Source organism: Gavia stellata, chromosome 6, assembly GCF_030936135.1.
Source record: "Gavia stellata isolate bGavSte3 chromosome 6, bGavSte3.hap2, whole genome shotgun sequence".
Taxonomy (NCBI): domain Eukaryota; kingdom Metazoa; phylum Chordata; class Aves; order Gaviiformes; family Gaviidae; genus Gavia; species Gavia stellata.
This window is the reverse complement of record NC_082599.1, coordinates 47,741,980-47,765,922: the sequence shown is the minus strand read 5'-3', so window position 1 is coordinate 47,765,922 and position 23,943 is coordinate 47,741,980. Positions and strand designations below refer to the sequence as shown.

Below are 23,943 nucleotides of genomic sequence, written 5' to 3'. Positions count from 1 at the left end.
GTAGCTTTCCATTTAGGTGATTGCTGAGGAATTGTCTGGCAATGATGACTACGTTGAACTTTCATTCAGTGCACGGAAATTGGATGATAAGGTAAGCTGCTTGATATTAACCTTACTGAAAGATATAAGAATGCCTACAAATATAATTTGATGAGATTTTCTCCGACAGATATTTTTTGCCTTATATTATTAAGTACATCAGAGATTTCAGATGAATGTTCACAATGAGGCTTTCCTCAAGTTGCAAAGTAATTAAAAAAAAATCTCAAGGGAATCTAATTAAAACCAAGACAATTTAATTATGCTATAACCAAGACAATTTAATTATTTAAAATGCCACAGATCAGAAGTGCTTAGAGAAGGGAGCTTTCTATAAGTAAAGATGTTATAGTTCAAGTAAGTGTCTTAAAGCTAGAAAACTTCATAACAGCTCGGTCATGATGTACATTTTGTTCAACAAAATGTAGCTTGAATGTGAGAAAAAGACTTGCATATTTGTTGAAAACTTTTTCCTTTAATAAGAAAACTCTCTACTGACTCAAAACACAGCTCCTTATTATAAGGACTACTTCTTTCTGAAAATATCGGTTGTTGTTCAGCAATAAACATATAATAAGCACTTCAAGCAATACACAGCCCAAGAAATCCAGATGACTGCTTGTAAGGCACACTCTCTGTTGCTTCAGTGTAATAGAAGACACATAATTATTTGAGGTAGTCTGGGGAATATCTTTGTAATTAATAGGTGTCATAAGATTATGATCCTCTTCAGATAATAGGGCTTTACATATAATTGAAGATCAGATGATTACAATTGTACTCGATCACAATATCTGCCATTACTATATAATCCTTTCCTATATATAAAGCTGCTTCTAATTAGAAAGATATGGTAACAGTATACAAAAGTTTATGATTCGAATGCTCTAAGCTTCTGCTTGTAAACATTTGACATGTGAGTAGTTTAAAATCAAATCAGTGAGAGTACTTTTGGATACATACATCAGATTTCGAAAATCAGGCCGTAACTGATGAATAATATTTTCAGTTGAAACTGCCAGGAAGACTCAGACAAGCAGAAAGTACCCAGAAAGATTAATGGTACCAGAATTTGTTTAGAACATACAGGTAAAAAACATTACTGTGCTCAGGATCATTAACAATCATAAATGATCAGGACCTTAATTTGCTTCTCTTCTGAAAGATGAATTACCTCTTCCTTCAGAGTTGCTGTAGTCTTAGTGTTTCTGAATCACGTAATTTATTTAGGTGTCAAAATGTAGTTTTAACAACCCCTTTTTAGACAGACATCTTTAGGCCTGATTTCAAAAGTTGTACACAAGTTTCTTCCTGTTCCACATGCTGTCACATCTAGAAAAAGGAAAGGAAATGTACAATGTAATATGACTTCACTTGGTCATTCCTTTTCCACAAATGTAAAATGTAATCTGATGTAGGTATTATGATTGTTTATGGCTCTTGTTGGTATAAATTAGAAGGATACTGAGCCAGCTCAGTGTTGTTTGGGCAAGAGCTTTAAAGAGTGGTTGAAACACTTTAAGGAGATAAATTATGGAGGATCATTCTGAAATATTGCAAGAACATTGTCATTCTTACCCTTTTAACATGTCCAGTCAAGGTGGCTTCATCTAATAAAAAATTCCTGGATGGTGCAGCGTGCAACTCAGGCAATGACTCATCGTATGTTACCTGAATCAAAACTCCTGTCTTCAGCTGATGAAAACCACTTGAAGCCTATTTCAGTTGAAAGAAGTCTTTCAATTTCCTCCAGCCAGAGATGTAGGTCTTATCCTGGCTGAACCTTGGCTTCCCTCGTTGATAAGAAGAGGCTAGGGGTTTTGGTATGGCTTATGATGAACTTTGATGTCAGTAGATGCAAGGCACTATTAGTAATTATTGTTATTAAGGTTTGAAATTACTTAAATTGTATAGTTCAGCCAAAACCAGCACAGTGAAAAAGCATGAGTGCCTCGATGTCACGCAAAGGTCAAAAAAACCCATCAGAGAATTGAGAAGAGCCCGTCTTACGAAATCCTAAGCATGGTTTTGCATGCCCCTCTCTACTCAGAGGAGTGAAGACCTGAGTAGATATGTAACATCAGAGGAGCAGAATGAGGGCTGGAACTGGCCTGGGATTCTCCTGAAAGACAGAGGAAGTCTGTGGGAGCAATTATTCACACTCTGCTACACAGGGTCACTTTTGTAACCCCAGGGGTTCCTGCACTGGTAGCTGTGGGGGTGGCAGAAGACAAGTTGAATCCTAATGTCTCGCAACTTGGGGATAAAGGAAGGGGTGGGGGGAGGTTCTGGATGTGCTTTAAGGATAAAAAAAAAAAAAAATCTTTCCGTCCATTACCATCAGTGGTGTCTTGAATGGACAAGAATTTTCTTCTTGCACCCTTTAAATGAAAATTCCTTGAAAGAGGATCCAGATTATGGTCCTTAAAAGTATGAGTTTCCTCCACTAAGGAAAAAGGTGTGAAGACATTTTTGGCAGATTAAACAAAATTTGTTGGTCTAATTTAACAGGCAGTATATGTTTGTTGGGTCTTTTTACTCCCCCCACATAAAACTGCAAGAGTTTTAGAGAGGCCATAAAACAAGTAAAGCCTACTCAATTTTTCCTGGAGCGGTGTCTGAAACATTCACTAACAAATTATAGGAAAGTCACAGGTGTGAAAGTTTCCTTTAGTTAACTGACTTTGCAGAGATAAAGGTTATATTTTTTATTGCAGTACTTGTTGGGAAGGTATAACTGCATTTTCATGTTTTATTGAAGTCCAGTCAGCTCAGATGGTACATCTTTGTTTCAAGAGATCCACTGAGAACACTTTACAGTGGAACAATAACTTTTGGAAAGGTTCTATTGCATTAATAGCTGTGTCACAATTACCATAACAAGCAGCTACGTTTTTATGATAGCTATAATAAATTACAAGCACAAAGGCAGGCAAACTGCTTTTCCTGTTCTGATGGAGACAGTTACCATTGCTTGGGAAAGGTTTTCCAGCAAATATCTGCAAAATACAAGCTAATATTGCTTTTTTATCTATTTCCCTGGTACCAAACTACTAAAAAAACCCCAAAACCTTAAATGCCCTGTCTTGCTACTGAAGAATTTTCAAAATTATTAGTGTCTTTTGGCTACTTCAGCCCTTTTCTGAAGGACCTTTGACTTGACCCCCAAACCTGAATTTTAAAAACTGTCATGCTCTGAAAATTAATGTACTAAAAGACATGTCAAACTAGGTGCTCAGAAACGGAGGTAGTTAATTTTTTAAAGTTTAAGCCACGTACTTGTATTGTTACTGTGTAACTGCTGCACATACTGAAAGAACAGTGTGCATTATACCACTAGCAAATGCATTACGTTACTCATTTAAACATTATTAAAATATCAAAATATTAAACCTTTATTGCTGCTCTTCTTTCAGAGGATAATGCAAAGCTGTCAGATTCAGCATAACAACCAAGGAACTTTGAAAACGTTAATAGCTACGAAATAAAACGTTTCCTCAGCGTATCATTTTTGAGTTGTTATGAGACATCTTCAATATTGAAGGATTTTTTGTTTGTACCTTCATTCTGAAAGGAATTAGGCTTTGGTTTTGCGTTGAAGCCGGGGGGGGGGGTGGGGGGGGGGGTGGGGGGGGTGATATAAGCTACCAGCCAGCATTAAAATCTTTCCCTTTAGGTGGTATTGCCTTGGTAGTTAAAAACAGATAGTAAAATTATTTCCCTTGTGCTGATTTGTTATTTCAGCTTTCATGATACTCAACTGGGAGTGGTACTATATTTTGAGTCTTACACAAAATCCTGGTTTCCTTTCTGAATTTTTCTGCAGTCCAGGGTGCATCCTTTGGATGTATCATTTTGAGGTGTTTTCTTTCAGATAAATTTTCTTATCAAACTTGCATTTGATAAAGAATCTGTTAACATTAAGCTTTTACTCAGCTTCAATCAGTATACTTATGTGTGAGAAAAGGCAGCTCAATCTTTCTTAATGCTATGCACTCTGGATTTTGGTGTCTCTATGATTAAACCAGCACCCTTACTCTCTGCTGCCTCTCTTTGCTATGCAGTAGTAATCTGGCAGAATTTGATCACCAAAGCCCCCTACATACTAGCAGTTTTAAGTGCTGAATGGAGTCCAGACAGTAAATCTACATCAGGGCCTTGAGGCAAACTCTGGAGTTACAGACTTTGTTGGGTTTTGTGCTAGTTTTACACACTCTTGTGTTAAAAGTCCTGTAACCATGTAATTGCAACAAATAGGCAAACATACAGCTTTGTTGTTTGAGAGCTCCACATGATAAGATTTAACAAATACACATGCATGTGCTTTGCATCAGTTTCTAAACATACCGTTACCTTTTCTCTACTAGGAAAAGATCATTCGCAGAACAGCACTCTGAATGCATTGATAGGTGTCATCTTTAGGGCATGGAAAAGATTTAAGGTTTCTTGAGCCTTGGCCAAGGCTTTGTGGTCCCTAGGGACTTGCTTCCTTCTCCAGACATTCAAATTCAATTGTTCCTTTTCAAAGCCCTGATTTCTTCACTTGTTTTGCAGTTGTGGAATTGTAAAAATGCCCTAAAGACAAATTTGACCAAAATTTTGTGGTGAGTTTGGCTAGCATCTTATCCAAAGCTGTTCCCATCCCAACAGCTATCCAGCTAGTCAAAAATAAGTATGGTGGGCATTTGGTGGGGAGAAAATTGTAGAACTATGTATATTACAGTAATTTTTACACTAACGCTTTTATAGACACACCAGGAGAGCAAACAGAATTCCTCACATCCCCAAATTGATGTGGAGGTCTGTGGTTTTGGATATGGCCTATAGAGAAAAATAATATTTATATGCATAAAGTTAATCATGTGGCGCTCTTGAAGAAGAAAATGAAGAAGGGAGTTGAAACTACAGAAAATGGGCTGAGTCTGTCTGAATCCTACTCTTGCAGCATCGCATAGTTAGAAATTTGAATTAACCAGCTTCCCCCCTCCAGCTGTGGAGGGCTAACACCCAGCTACTCTTCTGCTCCCCCAGCCAGCATGTCCAGAAGAAATGAGATGATGTTGATACAAAAGAGGCTGAGGCCAGACTGCAGGAATGCTATAGGAAGGAACTTAATTTAGGTTTGTGTAAGAACACTCAGGGTTGTTAGCTGGATGTAAGACTAGGGGAAGGCATTCTGTGGTGCAGTATGTGAACCTCAGTGTCTGTCACAGATTTGTTTGTACTTAGAGATATCAAGTAATTTTCTGCATTCCCCTGCTCTGTTTGTCATCTTAATATGGGCCATGTTATCACATCCTAAAGAGGATTTGCTTCTCTAACCTTCTCTAATTCATCTTGCCAGTACTTGTGTTAGCTGGTAGCAGCACAATGTTTTGGCCGATTAACTTCTGCTTTGAGAGGGTGGGCAATTAGTGTGAAATTCAACCCCACTGTAGAATATGCTTCAAAGGGCTTTGTGTGATAAAACTGATGTCAAAAGACCAAACAGGTATGGAGATGGAATGAAACAAGCTAGGTGGATGAAGGAGCTAAAGCTCAGGAATCTGGACTGTGTGTATAAAGGGAAAAGGCTGTAAAATGACATTTTACAGTTCTGCCTGCCATGATTGAATAGTCAAACTGAGAACAACAGCAGTGCCATCGAAGTCCTTGTGGAAAAAGGACAAGAATGAAATATTGTTGAGAGACACCAAGAGGTCTCACTAAAACCACGCTGGCTCTCCTTTTTCATTAGCAGTCAGGGAAAAAACAGTGCACTGTGCCTGAAAAGCTAAAAGAAAAAGAAGTCTCAAGAGTAACCTGTCCTATATTTTACTTTAGGATTTCTTCAGCAAATCTGATCCTTTTCTGGAGATTTTCCGGATGAATGATGATGCAACCCAACAACTTGTTCACAGGACTGAGGTAAGGAATAGGGTTGGATTTACTTTCCAAGGACACAGGTGAGCTGTCAGGAGGAATAGTTTATGCTTCCCATGTCACAAAGGGTATTGCAAGCACCCACGTTTAAAAACAGTTCTCTCTCTTGTGTAATTACTGATTAATGGGTATCAGGTCTTGACTTATGCACATGAGAGTAAGGGAAGATGGTACTGAAGCCAAAGATCCAAAGGGAATTAAACTGGCAGATACTCCGTTTGAAGGTCAGGAGTGATACGTATTATACGTAGCCCAAACCATGCTACAGACAATACCATATTTTTCCATAATACTATGTTACATCTTCTCCACCTCCTCTCAGGTTGCTGTTGCTAAAGAGATTTGTAATCAGGGTGCTTTACATTTGTTTCCTATGTCCCAGTGTCATTACTGCTTCAATGGTAATGACAGACACTGTCTTAAAAAGCAGCATTTACATGTACCGGGTGAACTGTGGCAAGTGTTCAGGGTTATGAGCCTGTCTGTAATGGATCCCATAACGTCTTCCTGGCAAGGCAGACCACATGTCGGTAAATTGATGCTGCCCATCCCCATTGCCCAGTCCTGCATCTCTTCCATGGCTTCCAGTTCAGGGATGTATTCCACAACCTTTTCCTAATGAGTTATGCCCCCGCAGAGGCATGGCAGTGCTGGAGCAATCTCTGTAAGCATGATCTGTGTACAGGTCCATTTCCCACCTGTGCTCCTTTTTGGGGCTTTCCAGAGGAGGAGTGTTGCAAATTGCAGGTTGTTCAAGGGCATGTATTCCATGCATGTTGTTCTGCAAACCTCCAGCTGAGCTTTGCTTCCTTCTCTTTCTGTAATGTATTGAAAATTGTGGCTCTTGTTAGCATTCTGTTTGGAGATGTGCAAATGTTAAGGGTTCCCTTCCTTTCTTTTCACTCACAGGTTGTGATGAATAACTTAAATCCAGCCTGGAAGACCTTTAAAGTGTCTGTAAATTCTCTGTGCAGTGGCGACCAGGACCGCAGGCTAAAGGTCAGAAGCCATCCCTATTTTTTGAATAGTTTTACTCATAGAAAACAAAACTTTGTCTCCCTTTTTCAATTGAAGATTGCTGCTCTTCACTGCCCTCTTCCTTGATGGAAAATATGATCACACAGCTGCTTTATGATTACCACAATCAAATTAAGGATGCAGAGAAGTGGTAATCCACTGTAATCAGTAAATTATGCTCTATACTTCTTACAGTAACCTCAAAAACTGATGGGGCTGCTTTTGCCAATCAGTTGGGTAATTTGAACCCAGCATCATTTAACTGGTGGAAGAATACTCGAGGGAAGTGGCAGCCCTGTCACCATTTTAACTACCATTGCCTCACTTTTATGTCTGGAGACCCTCTGTAAAAGAAACACTGAATTATGAGATCTGTTATTATATACGAAGAATGGGGTAGCCACAAAAAGACATGTGCCATAGTAATGACAGTGTTACTAGTCAGCAGAAAGACTGATGGTTGGGAACTTGGAGCTTTGTGTAGAAAAATTCATCTTCTCATGGTTAATTTGGGTTAAATCAAGGATGAATCCAATTATTCATATCTTCTAATCAGGTTTAAGGTTAATACTAAATTTAAAAAAATGTTAAATGAAGAGCACTGTCCCCAGTGCCTATTCAGCCTCTTGGACCTGATGAAAGGACATTGGACCCAAAAATATGTCTTTTTTTTCCTTACCATACCAAATTGTCTAATATATTTTTTCCTTGTTTCTGCAAACCTTTCTTTCATCATTATAGCTGCACAACCCTGCAGAAGTGATACTGTCATTTTTCACTCATTACATACTGCAGGATGCGCTGTGCAGATAGAAAAAATAAAATTCCTGGTGTCTACATGTTACAATGCATGCCACAAATGGGTAGAAAAGGTAAAAAGGAGTCTATGAATGCTTGGATTTATACTGGTCATGCTGATCGTGATTTATAACTTCACAGAATCAGCACTGTTGTTATGGAGCAACAGTGGTACCGACACAGTGTTTGTATGTATGCATTTGTATGGTATTGGGGATGCACGAGGAAGACACAGAAATGAACGGTTATCTTTATATACAGTTTGTGTCCCCTGTGGCACTGTTGAGCAAACAAGATGAGTCCAAGGGCAAAAGAAGTACCAAAAGATTGAGGAAGTTTGAGAAAACAATGAGAGATGTAGCAGGGAAAAGTGAAGGATGAAATAGATGGAGCACAGGATACTTAGGAGGCCAGACCAACGTGTTTGTGACAGGTGCATCTGAGATGTTGGAAGGAAGCTCAGCACTTCAGGTGTTACAGGGAAGCAGTTGTGAAAGATCTTTTCTATGTACCCTTCAGTTGGTAAATGGTCAAACCAGTTGTATTTGGCATGTCCAGTGGGATTGAAACAGAGTTGTAGCAGATGAAATAAAGAATGAGATGTAGGGAAAAAACAGCCTCCATTTTAATCTGCAAGTAAAATTAACAGTATTGGCTAAAGAGGATTTCTAATGCAAATGAAGAAATGTGGAGAAGTTATTTATTGTATTATGTGTAGGATGACAGTAATGTGAAGTGTCAGGATAATGACTTTGTTATCTTGGGAGGTTGCAATTTTATGAATTTCCTGGGTAGATTAAATATCTATAAGTTAGTTGCCTGATACACAGAACACAAGCAAATTACTCTGTGTTATATAAGCAATATAGATCTCCACAAGAGGAAAAGAAAAAAAAAAAAAGAGCAGCTACCCTCCAGAGGTAGTTATATGACTGACTCAAAGGACAGTCAAGGACAAGGAGCACTGCCATGGCTGGGGCCTCCATTGGCACCTCTGACGTCTGGGCTGCTACTTCATGACAAAAGGGAAGTGCTGGAAAAAGCACAGAAGGTTCTTATTTGGACCGTGAGCTCACATCACAGCTCAGGCAGAGCTGGGAGCTGAGCTTTTGCTTTTGAATGGAGTGAGCTAGGGAAAGGCTTGGAAAGGGAGGGTGAGCAGTTCTTTGATGTACTAGAGAAGGGCAAGCCACTGGTGGGACATAGAGACAAAGGTGACATGGTTAAAGCAGGTGGGAGTACTGTAGCTGCTGCAGCATTCTGCGAAGGTGAAAGAGAACAGAACCGAAGGGGGCGATGCTGGAGAACATGGTATACTCAAAATGTGAGATGCTGAGAGGCTGAAGAAGAGATGTAATGTGACAGACTATCTGTGTTATGCAGCCTCTCTGAGGGTGCACCGTACACAATCACATGTAGAAGTCTGCACCCTGCCTCTTCCTTGGCACAGGGTGCCAGATCACCTAGTCCAGCCTGTATCTGGCAGTCACTTAGAGCAATCCATTGTGCCTGCCCTTATAGGATCTGCTTCTTGAGGTAGCTTAAATTGAAATGGGTAACATCCCATAGTAATGTGACTATGTAGGTTTGAGAAAAGAGATGGATCAGTTTTCTGCCACTCAAATGAAAAGCAGAATTAGCACAGCACTGCCTTTACCACATTGTGTATATGTGGCCTTTAAACCACTTAGATGAGAAAACCTAGGAAGAGATGCAAACAAAATGTGATGCCTTGAATGTCAGAGAAAGTGGCAAGTCCTTAAGGGTAGAGAAATGTGGTCCTGGAGGGAGAAACATGCTTTAGTCTCTTTGAAATTAAGGTGAGGAGGTATGAGAAAGGCTGAGATTTCAGCTTGGGCAGAAGATGGGTCTGGGAATAAAGGGGGTCTTTGAGCTATGAGCAGAGAGAGACAGTAGTTGAATTTGTTTGCAGAAGATACTGCCCAAAGAGAGGCTGAAGAGGGAGAAGTGAAGAGGAACAAGAATGGTCCTTTAAGACTGCCTGTAGAGAAGATGAAGGGAAAGTCAGTGAAGGAATGGGTGAAGAAGAGAACCAGGGCAAGATGGATCTTATGAACCTGTTAACAATTTTCAAAATAGTCTTGATTCTACGGGATTTTTTTTTTCTTTTTTTGGAGAACACATGTTTTTATTTGTGTATGCAAGTGTTTGCAGGCCCTGATTTAGATATCTGAGTATTTGCCTGAGGCTGCAGTTCAGACGTTTGCAGAAAAGCTAGAAGTAGGAAGATTTGCACCAGATCATTCATGAGTGCAGAAATATTTTAAAATTAATTGTGGCTGTAAAATAAGAAAAAAGCTTGAAGCTTCTTTAAAATTCAGGCCCTTTATGCCTTTTGGTGGGTGTAAGATAAGGCTGCTGTGGTAAAGCAGCCCCCAAAATCACTTGTGTTTGACAGATAGCATATAGTACTTGTCAGATGACTATTCTGTTTGCTTTCTATACGGTCTGTAACTTAAGAATTTGATGGCAGCAAGGACAGAGGAGTGGAAATTATAAGAAATAGAGAGGTGAAGTGTCTATGACAGGTTTAGCACTGTATGAATGTTTATACTTTGATTTATGTTGACTAAGAATTCCAGTCCTCACCCTACCATATTTTGGAACGTTTCACTTTAGTTGCTTTGTTTCAGTTCATAAAGTATATAACAATATGTTACTGCTAAGTGTTGGAAGAATTCCCTGTGCCATATTTAACATGGGGAGATTTAGTTTATTCCAGCTGCCTTGCTGAGCATCAGCTTCTCACCAGGATTGCTTGATCACTGTGAACAGTAATTCCATAAGGCTGGGTAGTTTTGTACCTGTACCTGCTGTTTCTTTTTTACATACTCTGGAAGGCATAATCTAAGTTAAAGCTTTAAGAGGCACCAGAAATGCTTGGAAGGAAATGTCAGCTTGTGGAAATTCTGCAAATGGAGGGAGACTTCTTAACAACAGCAGACACATTGCAACTGTCACTACCTTTGGCTTGCCTCTGTAGGTTATTTGGAGCTCTGAAGTCTTGGCCTTTCATCTCTGCCACTGAAATCTCATGGGTACTGAGCTTAGCGGTCTGATTTGTGTTATGAGGAATGGGGATTAACATGGAAAAATAAACAAAAACAACTCAGTTTAACTTACAGAAGTTTGTTCTTTGTAAGTCTTGCACCCAAAGCAGCTCTTACACTGTCTGGGCATTTCAAACTTTCTTGTTTAAAATGTCTGTTTAGAAAGATAAAATAAGCAAGGTCACTAAAATCAAAGCAAGCAATAATTAAGGTCTCCCTCAAAAGTATTTTGCTAGCATCCTTTACAAAGTCTGTTAATTTGAATTCCTTATGGGCTTTTAAAAAAAAAAATCTAATTTTGCTTTATTTAGCTGTGGTGCAGAGAGCAGTTACTTTTTTATTCCTCTCAGTACGGCTTGTAAAACTTTATTGCAATTATTGCTGCTCCAGGTTTTATTATGAAAAAGATATATTAGATTTATGAACCTACTGAGCTTTTCTTCCCAGACATTGAAACCATCTGAGAAGTCTGGTCACACTTCAGTGCTGGTCATAACTTCTTTTAATGCTAACGGTACAGAGAATTTGTGTACGCGTTGAAGTGAACAAAATACCTCTTTGATCCAAAAGTAGTGCAATTGCTTTTCTAATATGTAAAGAGATCCAGTTCACAACAGTAATTACTGACAAATCTGAGTGAGGGATATAATCCTTCTGAGAGCAGTTTTTATCCTAGTCTGCTGTGCTGAAGGTCCTGTAAATTGTGGAACTTTGGCATTCAAGTTTGGTTTCAGCACGTGAGGTATGTTGCTGTCAAAGGTTTATCTGAAATACAGGCTTGCATTGTGAGTATCTTCTGGTAAGGATCATCTACTGTCCATCAATTCTAATAGTTGCAGGGTTCCTTTTTTTCTAGAGGACTCCTGGTAATGTACACTGAAAAATAATCTATTTTTGTTTTGGTATTAGCTATTGTAATACTTGGGAAATAAACACCTAACAAGGTGCTGTAGAGGCACAGGTCAAACAGTGCACATGGCATACAGTAAGAATATCTTCTGCTGAGGTTGTACAGAGAACCTCACTGAAAGAAATTCTGTTCATAAGGAAAAGTAGGAAAAGAGGCAAAAAAAAATGTTGCTGCAGGTGAAGTAATAAGCTGCAAGGAGAAGGGGAAGCATGTGTCATGTCTGTGTAGAAAGTCCTTTCCATCTTCCACACACATAGGGATAATTTTCAAAAGAAGAATGTCCATTAGATATTTTTCTACCTTTCAAAAAATCTGTATGTTGCAACTGTATCATTTTTGTCAGTTTGTTTATTGTTTCATCCCTGCCTAACCCAGATTACAGGTGATGATCCTGATCCTGATAACATTTATCCATGTACAGTTATGAGTGGGACCCACAGCTGTGGTTACCAGGGCTATTACATACACCAGGTCATAAGGCCTCTGTGGGTATGAATGGCTCTTTGCAGCATGAAGCCCTGAGACATTATTGTTGCTTACCTTTGGGTAACCATGAGAAGGTCGCCTCTTCCTGTGCACTTCTAAAGAGGTTAAAACCTGGATCTGCCATTCTTCCCCATTCTCTCTAATGTCCCGTTGACTTCCTTGGCACCGTCCATCCGATCTGTTGGAGTAGCTGTGTCTTAGCACACAAATTACATGTTGGTTTTCTGCTGAGGGGTCTATCTGCATATGCTTGTCAGCCCCAGTATATCTACGATGTTCTAGTGCTAGTGAGATGCATTCAGGACTTTAAAGGTCATGTGATTTTCAGTTAATTTCTGTACCGAGACCTTTATAAATAGCAACACACTAGCCTTTCCAATGTGAATTTTCATAGGCCGTGAATTTTCTACATTTTTGTGGTAGATCGTTGTTAACAAGGTCTTCTTGAGAGATCTGCACTTTGCTTAAATTAATAATCTATGTAATGCTTCATCTGCCTTGTTGATACTGTTATATAATGTGATCCTTGCTTACAATACTAATAGAAGCTCCACAGCCTACAAGAAAGATTTTGATGTTATGCTGGATGGAAATAGGCAATCACTTTATTTTAATTTTATTAATTTAAAAAATTAAATTTAAAAAATTATTAATTTAGTAATCTTTTCCACAGGGTCTGTTATGGCATTTTGGGGGGGTGGAAGGTTGGGTCTTCCTCAAACAGTTGTAACCATGTTGCCTTCTGATTTCTTCAAAGTGTTGAATCTTTCAAACAAAATGATGGTTCATTAGGGGGAAAAAGTTTCTTAAAGGTCTGTAAGTGTATTGGCTGCTCCATTCTGAGCTAAGGAAAAGCAAATAGCAGTGGTTATTTTGATATTCTCTGAGTTATTACTGCAGCGTTCTCTAGATCAATAAGTTTTCAGTGACCTTTAATACTTGACTACAGCTCTGCTTATACAGGTATATTACAAACTGTAATCCTTCAATAAGCCCTCAGTATCTCTGAAAGCCACTGGTGAAAGTAACTGAGCAGAACCTGTGAAGAAGGCCAAGTAAAGCTTAAGAGAGAAGCAATAAGTAATACGTTCAGACAAATCCATTAGTGCTTTTATTCTTCCACAGTTTAGCTGTCATAGAGTGTTTGAAGCAATAATGTGGAAAGATATGGTTTATGGTCAACAGCAATAATTTGCACAGGATTTAAAAAAGCATGTGGCACAAAGGGCAATTCAAGCAGTATCAAATGATGATACTGAAAAGCATGAACTGACGGATTTCACAGTGTTCCATAAGAGAAGACTCATTTGTTGTTGCTCTTTTCTTTGTGTTTTTAATTCCATGTAGAAAGAGACTGGCACCAAGAATGAATTACAACATAGGCTAGACTTGCTGTTTATTTACTTGATTGGGTGATTTCAGTCATACCTGATTAACTATGCAGGTCTACATTTTCCCCTTCAATTTACTCACAAAATTAATGCCAGTGAAGCCAATCATTCGCTGCTTGCTTACCCTGATGTTGTTGAAGAGGTATTTGCATATGGAGTCTTTCTTGTGGAAAGTCTTCAACAAGAAAGGGGGACTCAACCTTTATGTGTCTTCAGTACGAATCAAAAGATGCCTTCAAATGACTTTTTCAGTAAGTCATTTTTTTCATTAGGTCAGGGCATTTTCCTGGAATCTTTAGAATAATTGCCTCACTCTTGGAGGGTGCAGATCTTTCTTAATAATCTGAATAGTGTTTCTTTATTAGTCATTTTAAGGATGTTACCATGTTGTGACTTTCCAGAGAAGTTCTTGTAAAACTGACTGTGTAGCTGATAATTTCAGATAATAAAATGTTCTTTCTTGGTTGTTTCTTTCTTAGGCTTAAATATTGGGATGTGGTGTATATTTAATAAGCTAATGGAAATAGTTGTATAAGTGCATACTGCTTAGCCACAGTAGGAATTTTAAAACAGTCTTCTGAAAGGATAATAGATTATTTTGAGGATTATTATAAAATTAACGTAAATGACACACTGTAAAAGCCAATTTCTGAGACCTCTTTGCATAAATGCCATTGGACCTACTTTTCTAGTAAATAATTCATTAGAATACTACAATTCTTAAATGTTTCTCTTGCTTTGTCTCTCATATTTCCCTTGTTCTTTCTACATGCCTGTGGTTGCAGGCACTACACTGATTATTAAAAATACAAGTGGCCTACTTCACAAGGTCTACAGTGATTGTGGGGAATTTGCTGCAACTACTCACCCTGTTTTGGCACTTTGGATTAATCTATAATTTAGCAATCGGTTTGTAATATGAGTGCCTCCTGAATTCATTAATTGCAGCAGTGTGTTTGGAACCCTGATTTATCTGAGCATGTCAATGACTGATCCGACCAGTCTTTATAAACTCTGTGCAGGTGGGGTGCAAGATTTAAGATCATCCTTAAAACAAAACTGATTAATTCCTGTTGTGTGTGGTCTCAGCTTACAGATTCCTTTTTTTCTCTCCCCTTTCCTTGGCTGTATTCTTGATAAAGCAGTTGAAGATGCCAGGGAAGAAAACAGTAGATTGCAATGAAGATTTAGGAGAAAGAAATAGACTCAAGAAATGAACTTGATCCTAGTTTTGTTAGAGTCAAGGGAACTCGTTCTGATGACTTTAATAGGCATTAGTTTTTTCTCCATTATTGTAACTGCTGGATATATAGCAAATTAATTGTCAGATTAATTAATCTAGATTTGGGTTAATTGATGTTTGTGAAGTGCTTTGAAGATGAAAGAGCTATCTAAATGACAAATGTTGTCACAACAATTAGGGGTGCAAGTGTATTGCACAAGGGGGAGATCATCTGATATACAGTGGTTAAAAAGAAAAGAGCTATTATTCACATCTCCAAGGGCTTTGGCTGCTGATAAAGATGGTGGTAGAAGGCTGAAGAGCTGGTACGTATGAATAAAATGGGCAGGATAGCGAGATACAGGAGTCTTCCTCCTATCCATTGGGTGACTCTGACAGATCGAATTTCAGAGTTCACCCTGTAAAAGGAGATTTTTACTTCCCATTCCTTACCAGAGACCCGGGTTCCATGAGCCCTGGGGTAGAAATGAAGAAACTTCCCCCTGACATTACAAGGAGCATTCATTGTGTGAAACAAGGGCAAAGAGAAGACAACAAGCAAAAACTTGTGTGTGAATTTGTTTGTCTGGATTAGGGGATCCGAGGAGTGTTTTCTCTGTTTCTCTTTTGCAAATAAGAGAGGATTGCCTCCGAATAATTTGTACATTGCATTTATTGTGAGCTTTCTTCCAATTGCTTACTGTCTCCATGGTTCCATCCCAAGACAAAAAAATACAGCCTTCTGCAGCTTTGCTATGCAAGTCATCAGTATGAGAAACGTTTTGAAGGGTGCTCTCTTGCCTCTCTTGAGCTGTCTTTGAAAGTGAGTTTTAATCCCCTGAAATGAAACAGAGGCTCCTATAAGTGCTGCTGACTATAACCCAAATCAGAGGTGTCTGGTTCCTTCATGGGGCAGTAGCTGATGAAGTACTAAATCCCATCCCTGGGACCATTTAAAATGAGACAAAGCAAAGCCCTGCTAAAGAGGATCAGTTCCACACTGGAGGGTGGGGCATAGGGGATGCTGCTGAATTAAATGACCTCTACATTCTTCCCAATTTTCAGATCACTGCGTAGATAATGCACTGAACACACTACAGACCCCAGTATTATCTGCAGAGCTGCTTAATGTAGAAGTTTAGAAACGATTTTGAATTAAAAGAATAAAATGAAGCTCTGCTTTCACTAAAACAGATCAGAATTAAGGCTTAGCTGTAACCTTGTAAAGCAGCTGAATGCTGTAGTGAGAGAATTTTAAAGCGTTGCATATCTTAAAGAAAATCCGTCAGTCTCATACCTTTGTGTCTACAGGACATTTTGCTGTGTGACATACAGTATCTCATGATATTAAAAATAAGAGAAAATGAAAGTGTAACCAGTTTTTCATATTCTTTTTTCATTTCTTTCAGTTGAGACTAGAAAGAATAGTGAAGGCAATTTCCAGGCAATCTAATTTCAGACTCTCATAAAGTAGCAAAGGCTCACATTGGCTGACATATAACCAACTTATAAAGACCCTTGGTTTCTTTTCAGGTATCTTTTTTACTGTGTAAATTGAAAATTATACACTCATGAAAATTCTTCTCTTGTTGTTACATCTTGTAATAAATGTTTTCTTTGCTATGAATGATATATTTTTGCTACTTAAATAGAAAGCTTACCTTAAAATTATACTCATAAATCACATCTTTATAGTTTATACGCTAACATACTGCCACACAAAAATGATTACACATTGCAGATAATAAAATATGTGTATTTTAAATGGTAGTGTTCTCAGGGAACATAGCAGAGTCAAATTTAAGGCAAAATAATATATTTGTTTTAAAAAAATTACAGTAAGTATCTTCAGGGACCTGATTATAAATTAAGGTTTGTGATACTCTAGGCAGTATTAGGACAGAAATAGCTATTAAGTGTGTCTAAACTTTAATATTTTAGAAGATGTTTCAGTACATAGGGGTCACTTGAAAAGTGTGAACTTTATCTCACACTGGAAATATGTTTTTAGCTCTTCTGTACACAGTGATCTCACCTACCACACATTCTGTAAGATCAGCATTTTCCATTTGCCAAAAACATGTTCCCTCCCAGCTAGATGACATACACATTTTGTAATGTGTACATACATGGGCATAATGTATATGCACCTTACTTAATGAATGGAGATGTGTTTTTTAATAAAAATGTTTTATCTGCCTTACCAAATCTAGATTAAGCATGTTTATCATGTTTGTTGGATCTGCAAGTGATTTTTGAAAATACTCAATTGCTATGCTCTACAGGACTCCCCAGAAAGAACATCTAGCTGATCACAGCCCTCCTTGTGGTAGTACTAGAAGAAACGAAGGCTGTTGGGATGAGAGACTTCGGTGTGTTTGTGGGTAGTTGTTGTTCTGTTTGTATGTTACAGCTGCTAAAACATGCCAGGGAAGTTTTACCATAGGGTTGGCCACCACTAGTTCTGAGCTTTAGGCGGGATTCGGTGTTAGGATAACACTTGTTTGCAACACCTTCACCCCAGTCCCCCTCAGTCAATGAGAAATCAAGATTTGCTTGTTCACTAGGAACAGTGGAGTTCTTTTAATGGTCTGCTCACCAAGAGCAATGCTGCCAGTGTATTTTCAGGAAGCATGGGAGGAAGGTGTTCTCTTGTCCATCTCTGCTCTGAGCTGCCAGTACAGCAGCCCCGGCTGCTACGTTCTTCAGGGCTCCTCACTGACTCTGGCCAGCTGCAGTGCAGCAATACTTTCCACCTTTCATGTGGCTATTTCCACCATACTATTCATAGAAGTCTTGCTCAACAGAATTGTTCAAAGTGGCTGCTAGCTTAGTGTATCCAGTTCATTGCTGCTGCTGAACACCTCGAAGGATGTGCAAGCTGTTTTGAGGGTAAGACTTCTCTGTGACTGCGGAGATGATTCATGCCCTGAGCATGACAGCCATTGTGTCTGCTTTGCCTGAGATTAACAAAGGGATAGTGTTTCCTATCACAAACATACTAATCCTTCCCCTTCTGAAAAGTGCATGGATTGCCCGTACATCCTTAAGAGAAAAAGAAGGTGAGTAATGTTTGAAATAATTTCTCAGTATTACCAATATTACAGACTGTTGAGTCTTCTAGTCTGCTTTCAGAAAAGATCATAAAAAAGGGTATGGCTGGCCTGCCCCCTACACTCTAAATTGCCTTGGTCTGAAGTTACAATTCATGAATGGCAACAGCATCAGCAGTTGATCTCTTAGACAACTTTTTAGATACCAACTGCCTAAGGTTTGTTCAGATCTACTAATCACCTGTTACATTGTTGACCATCGCATTACTAGCCTAGAGTTCCTATTGAGTCTCTTCATTTATTTTATTTCTGAGAAATTCCAGGATTTACTGATAGCAGTTTCTTTTCTATACTAGGAAATCTCCTCATGGGATGCCAGCAAGATCTGTTTAGTCTCACACACCTTTCCACACTCTTGCCAATACTTAACAAGTGTTCAGCAGTAGAGAAGGAATATTGGACAAGGACTTTGTGATACCTCTTAAACAATGACAACAACAGCGGGACAAGTTATGTCATTCATACCCATCTCTTTAATTAATAACACAATATTTGACAAGAACAGCATCTCACAGATCTGAAGAGTAGTATCATTTGCAGTTTTAATGTAAATGAAGTATATATGGGACCTTGAATCACATCAGACCTCCTAAGTAACTGTGGGAGCCAAGATACTAGCCCATTGTATTGGGTTCCCAAAGAGGATAAATGCTGGGTCCATTCATACAGTTGTGCAGAATGCAGTTAAATGTGTATTAAGTAACATAGTTTCTGTTGATAGCTTTTCCTGGAATAAAAGAAAAGAAACAAAGGATGGGAAGAAATGGAGGAAGTTATCAGAAAGGTTTCTGGTTATCTCTGCTGGGACCAGATATTGTTTAAGATAGTCATGAATGACCTGGAGAAAGGGAAAAACAGGGTAACAAAATTTGTAGGTGACCAAATAATCTGGGATTGTTTCGACTTCAAAATGTCACAAAAGGATCTTAACGCTAATGATTGGCACCAAGATACAAAGAAAGTCAACAAAAATGATCATAGGAAGGCTTCCTTCTGCAAAGAGACTAAATTCAGACTGGAAAGAAAGATAATCTTATAGAGGTAGCTCTGAAGCCGTGAAAGACTTTGGGGGAGTGACAAGGGAATGGTTTGATTATTTGTTCAGGGTACATGAACTTGAAAATCACCATGACCAGGCACAATGCTTAAAACAAAAGGAAGTTCTGTTTCCATAAAACACAGTTCACTGATGGGATATATTGTCAAAGGATGTTGGGAGGCCAAAAACCGTAAATATGCTAAAAATGGGACTAGACAAATTCATGAATGATTATTGCATTGGCTGGCTATTAACAGCATATATCAGATGCTCTCTCCAGCTTTAGGAGAGTGTAAAGTTGTTGACTGCCGGTAACTAGGAGAATATGGTGAAGTAAAGATGAATGTACCTTTCCTTGTCTTATATAGTCTTTCTCTAAGTATTCACTAGCATCTGACAGAAAGATGATACTGCTTCCATGTACTTTTAATATTTTCTTACGGTGAATGCTTGTAGCTTTCAGAGTGAAATTTAAGTGTTGTTTTTCATATGAAAATGGTCTAAATGGTTAGGGTTTCATTATTTGAGAAACTGTGCATATTCATTGCAAGGGTGTGCACATACTGCTAGTGGGTCATGGTGCAAGGTTTCTTCTCCAGTACAACTTCATGAAAAGGTGAAAGGTAAATGGATTATTTACAGCTGAAGTGTGTCTAGTTTGCTGTGTCTAAACACATAGATAAGCCAGGCTAGTCCTTTGCTATTCTGTGGCAGCTGCAGTAGAGCATAGGGAATTCTGTGTATGCCTTCAAATGCTCACCCTGACCCTGGTTACGCATGCACAGCCCTCTGCTGTGTTTCTTTCTTGTATATTAGCTTATACGTTTTTCAGAAAAATACTGCCCTTCAGTAGAATCCCTGTTTGATATCAGCTGTTTCTGGTTTTTAATGAATCCATTTCTAGTTGCAAGCCAAATATCTGAAAATCTGATGACAAGATGTCTGGAAAGGCAGGCTTATTTTTACAGGCTAATTAAAAAGTAGGCTATTCGCATTAGGCAGTCACAATTCTTCTCTTAGACAGACAACAGTGTTTCAGACTCCTGCTCTTCAAAATATTGAAAAAAATACTTTGTTAGAGTTGTGCCAAAAATGAGTCTTTGACTCACGACCAGGCTAAAATGTGGGAGTAAAAACTTTACCTATTGTCAGATTTCAAGGGTATTTTCTTCACAATACTACAAGCAACCATTCATGAATAAAAGGGAACCTGGGCGGAGGGGGGGAAATACTGCTGCAGACTGATGGTAAATGTTATTAATAAATGAGTTATGTTGATCCAAGCAGTGCTGAAAGTTATCACTTAAACGTTTCGTGATACTGTCACTAAGAAAGAAAGGTAGCAGGACACAACCAGATTATCTGACAGAGGTTACTATGGGGAAAGTGTCTCCTTCCTCCCTAGGTGCCCACTCCCCAAACAGCCTGAGCTGTCTGGGAAAAGTCAGGATCCGGCCATGGGGGACGTCACTTTGTAGTTGTCTTGGGCATGGTAATAAAACCTATACACCTTCCCACTTCCTTTCGAGTATGGGATCCCTCTGCTACAGTTCAGCCCTTCCTCCATCCCTTGTCCCTCTCCTGGGAGTCCTGGATGACCCCAGCTCCGACACTTGGCAGGAGCTGGCAGAGATGGGGGAAACGGAAGCATGGCCTGGCTCTGGCCATTCCCCATGCCAGTCTGGGTAGAGGAATTCATGCAGGTTAAAGCCCACTAGCCCTGGGGAGGACAGAGGTGAAGCAGAGTGGGTGGGCCAGCGCTGGGCAGCAGAAGCTGCCACGTGTGGTTAGAATTGAAGCTGTGATAGTATCAGCCTCCAGTGATACTATGGACATTTGAAACCGTGCATCTGCTGCAATTTTATTTTATGTCCTGTCCCTGAAACCTTGTCTTGTGCTATCATGAAGCTGTGTTAAGAGCGTGAGATAATGGCAATCCTCATCAGAATGCAGTGTGTGCTTCTCCAAGCAGACTTATGAATATGTATTGCACAAAATAATTAAAAGTCACTAACTCATACTTTTAATCAACTCATGCACATTTTAAAATTTAGAATTGTGATTTTAGTAGCCTAAATTTGTTTGTTCACAGCACTTGAACCCTTAATCTCCTTAAGAGCTTTAAATCCTCAACACTACATAGCTTTAAGGTGACCTGCAAAAGTAAAATACAGGATCCTGGTAATGTAATGTTCATTGAATGCTCTCCTAGTCTGACTTGCTCCCATTTTCCTGGCTTTTCAGAGCATTAAGCATGTACTTGTAAAGTTGTTGACATTTGAGTTCTTTCCTCTGCTCTTTAATGATACAGAAATAAGGGCCTGATCTGTCTTATATACAGCTTCTTGTGCTGATTTCTTTGGCTGTTAATTTCCTGCCTTCCTACAGAAAGCAACACTCATTCTGATCACCCCTATGTAATTGTCATTGCTGTGTGCACAGGGACAGACTTGCCACCAAGTTTAAGATCGAGATCAGTTATAGGATAGATATTCAGAGGAGCTTAGGAGGTAAAGGTGAAGTTTGGGGAAGAGGAATAAGCCAAAGAAAGATTGTTAGTCTTATATAGACGAGGATTCCTTTACAGGCAAATAGCTGAGGTTTTCTGTAAAACCAAGTGTTTTCTCTACAGGATATTACTTTTAAGAACCCTTTCATCCTAAAAGGCATGCAGAGGTTTGCCTGTGGTTAATATTTTTCATTTAATATTTGTGTTTCAAGGAGTACAGCATTGGCAGAGACTGGTACTGGAATCAGCTCTGCTTGTGTTAATTTGGACGTAGGATACGTGTCTCACAATTGCAGCTGCAGATGCAGTGATCCTTCACAACCCCAAACACTACAGATTCCAGTGAATTCTGCAAAATGTAGGCATGTTTAGTACTGAAAGCTTCCCTTACTTTTTTGCCAGGACTGAGAAAAATGAAAAGATGCACATTTGGTAAGCACTGTTCCGTTCATAGTTGCCAAGAATCCTTCCTTCACCTTTCATATTTTATCTGTCCATCAATTTATGATGCTCACAGGATATCCATTGCTACAATATCTCAGCACTGTACAAGTTTTACTTGTCAGAAACATGCAGAATTATCAATCATTTTTCAAAAATATTGTCTGTATCTTTTAGGAAAGTTTGCACAAAATCCAGTGATGCCAGGATCTTTTTATGACTTTTAGATGTATGCTTCCACTTGATGTTCTGGAAAGAAAGAAATATCTGTGCAAGTCTGCAAAAGAGTCCTACGATAGCAATCCCACAAGAGCACTTAGTGAATAGCCTATTTATGCCAACACAATGCTGTGCTGAAGGAGACCCTCAGGATAACAGTGTGTTCGCTCCCTTTTTCACCCATCCCTCTGCTCATACCATCTTTATGCTTAACATACATCTCCCAAAACCAGCATAAATACAAAGGGCCAAACAAAGTCTGTCAGGATTTTCATCCCTTTTTTTTTTTTTTCACGAAAACCTCCTGCTTGGTTCATGCAAAACAATTTGAATCCATGACAGTTTTGCCAGACTATTTCGTCAAAAGAAGTCCGCCCCAAATCAAATGTGTTTATTTTTTGCTATTCAAAACAGCATTTCATAGATATATTTTCTTCTCTTACTTTAAATTTAAAAACTGGGAATTGAAAGCCCATGAGTTTTTCTGTTTCCTTCTTTTTTTTTCTTCTTTTTTTTAATTTGTTTGGATCAAACAGGGCAAGTTTGTGTAATGTGTTTTGCAACCTCCAGTAAAGATAGTGCTTCACCTAGTTCTGTTCCTGTGCAAGGAGACTGGATAGCGGCGAGCTCAGGGCGATGTTGCTGGGGGACAGGCAGTACGCAATCAGCATCTTTGCTGTTCAGGTGCTTGACTCAAGCCCCCTCACGGTTTGTAGAAAAGCATATTTTGGAGGAATACATTCCATATGGACAAGATTTGTACTTCCCAGCTGTCATGTATGAACAGGGACCACTGACTAGTCGTTTTAATTTTCTACCTGATATATTTTGTAAACAAAGTATCTTGAGTATATTCTGGGAATCTTAAAATACCTTGTAAATTTGAAGTTACACTGCCATTGGTTTTGTGATAAAATACTGTTTTCATTTACAGGAGACAGTGTTATTAAAATGAATGTTACAGCACCGCAAGGAGCAACTGCATGTTCCATTTACTGTCATTTCTTACAACAGAGAAACATAACCATATTTGAGCATGAATACTTCTATTCAATGAATATGAACAGATGGTTATTTTGAAATTAATTGTGCTTGGAGTTTATAAAAGCAGCTTAATACATGAGTTCTTTTATACTCCACTTTGATTTCTTAAAGGCTGAATAAGCTGCCTAAATCTTCTCCTCCTTGAGAATCAATTTTTCATGTGGCACTGCCATGCTAGTAATAATTCCTTAGTGCCTTTTCCTGTTCCAGACCTCAGTGATTTTATCTATAAAAAAGAGGTAGTACTAACTGGAAAATAAGCCTATCAGCTTATTTTCTCTCCTTCCTCTATGCCCCAATTAAAAAAATTGCTCTGAAATGAAATAGTCACTAGCTTTTTTCCTACTTGCTTTCTAGCTTATGACCCATCTCCAGTGCATTGCACTTAATGAAAAGTTGTTCTCGTTGACCCATGCTATACTTAAGCATCTTAGAGAGGGGGGTTCGTTTCAGAACTCAGGAGTATTTCTAATTAAGCCTTTTTTTTTTACTATTTTAAAACAGAAAATATGCAAAGTTACCCTGAACACAGCAGTCAAGCAGCAGGCAGTTTCTTCGCTCACATTTTCAAGTTCTTTTCTGCTGAACCAAAATGATTTTCCTGCTTTGTTTTTTGCTTTCCAGTGCTTTTCATCCCAGCTTCTCCTCTGCTACCCCTACTTATGTCATGGAGAGACAGAAATGTCTACCAGAGACATTTCAGTGAGACCTTTTTTTCAAGA

The 23,943-nt window shown here is 38.8% G+C and overlaps 1 protein-coding gene across 1 annotated transcript in view; it reads left to right on the top strand.

Annotated features, from left to right (window-relative positions):
• The window catches only part of CPNE4 (copine 4), a 201,979-nt gene that overhangs the window by 103,866 nt on the left and 74,170 nt on the right, over window positions 1–23,943 (top strand). Inside the window, exons 5-7 of the mRNA XM_059819136.1 lie at window positions 17–91; window positions 5,863–5,946; window positions 6,871–6,960. Of these exons, the coding sequence (XP_059675119.1) occupies window positions 17–91; window positions 5,863–5,946; window positions 6,871–6,960 (249 nt within the window). The remainder of the gene's footprint in view (window positions 1–16; window positions 92–5,862; window positions 5,947–6,870; window positions 6,961–23,943) is intronic.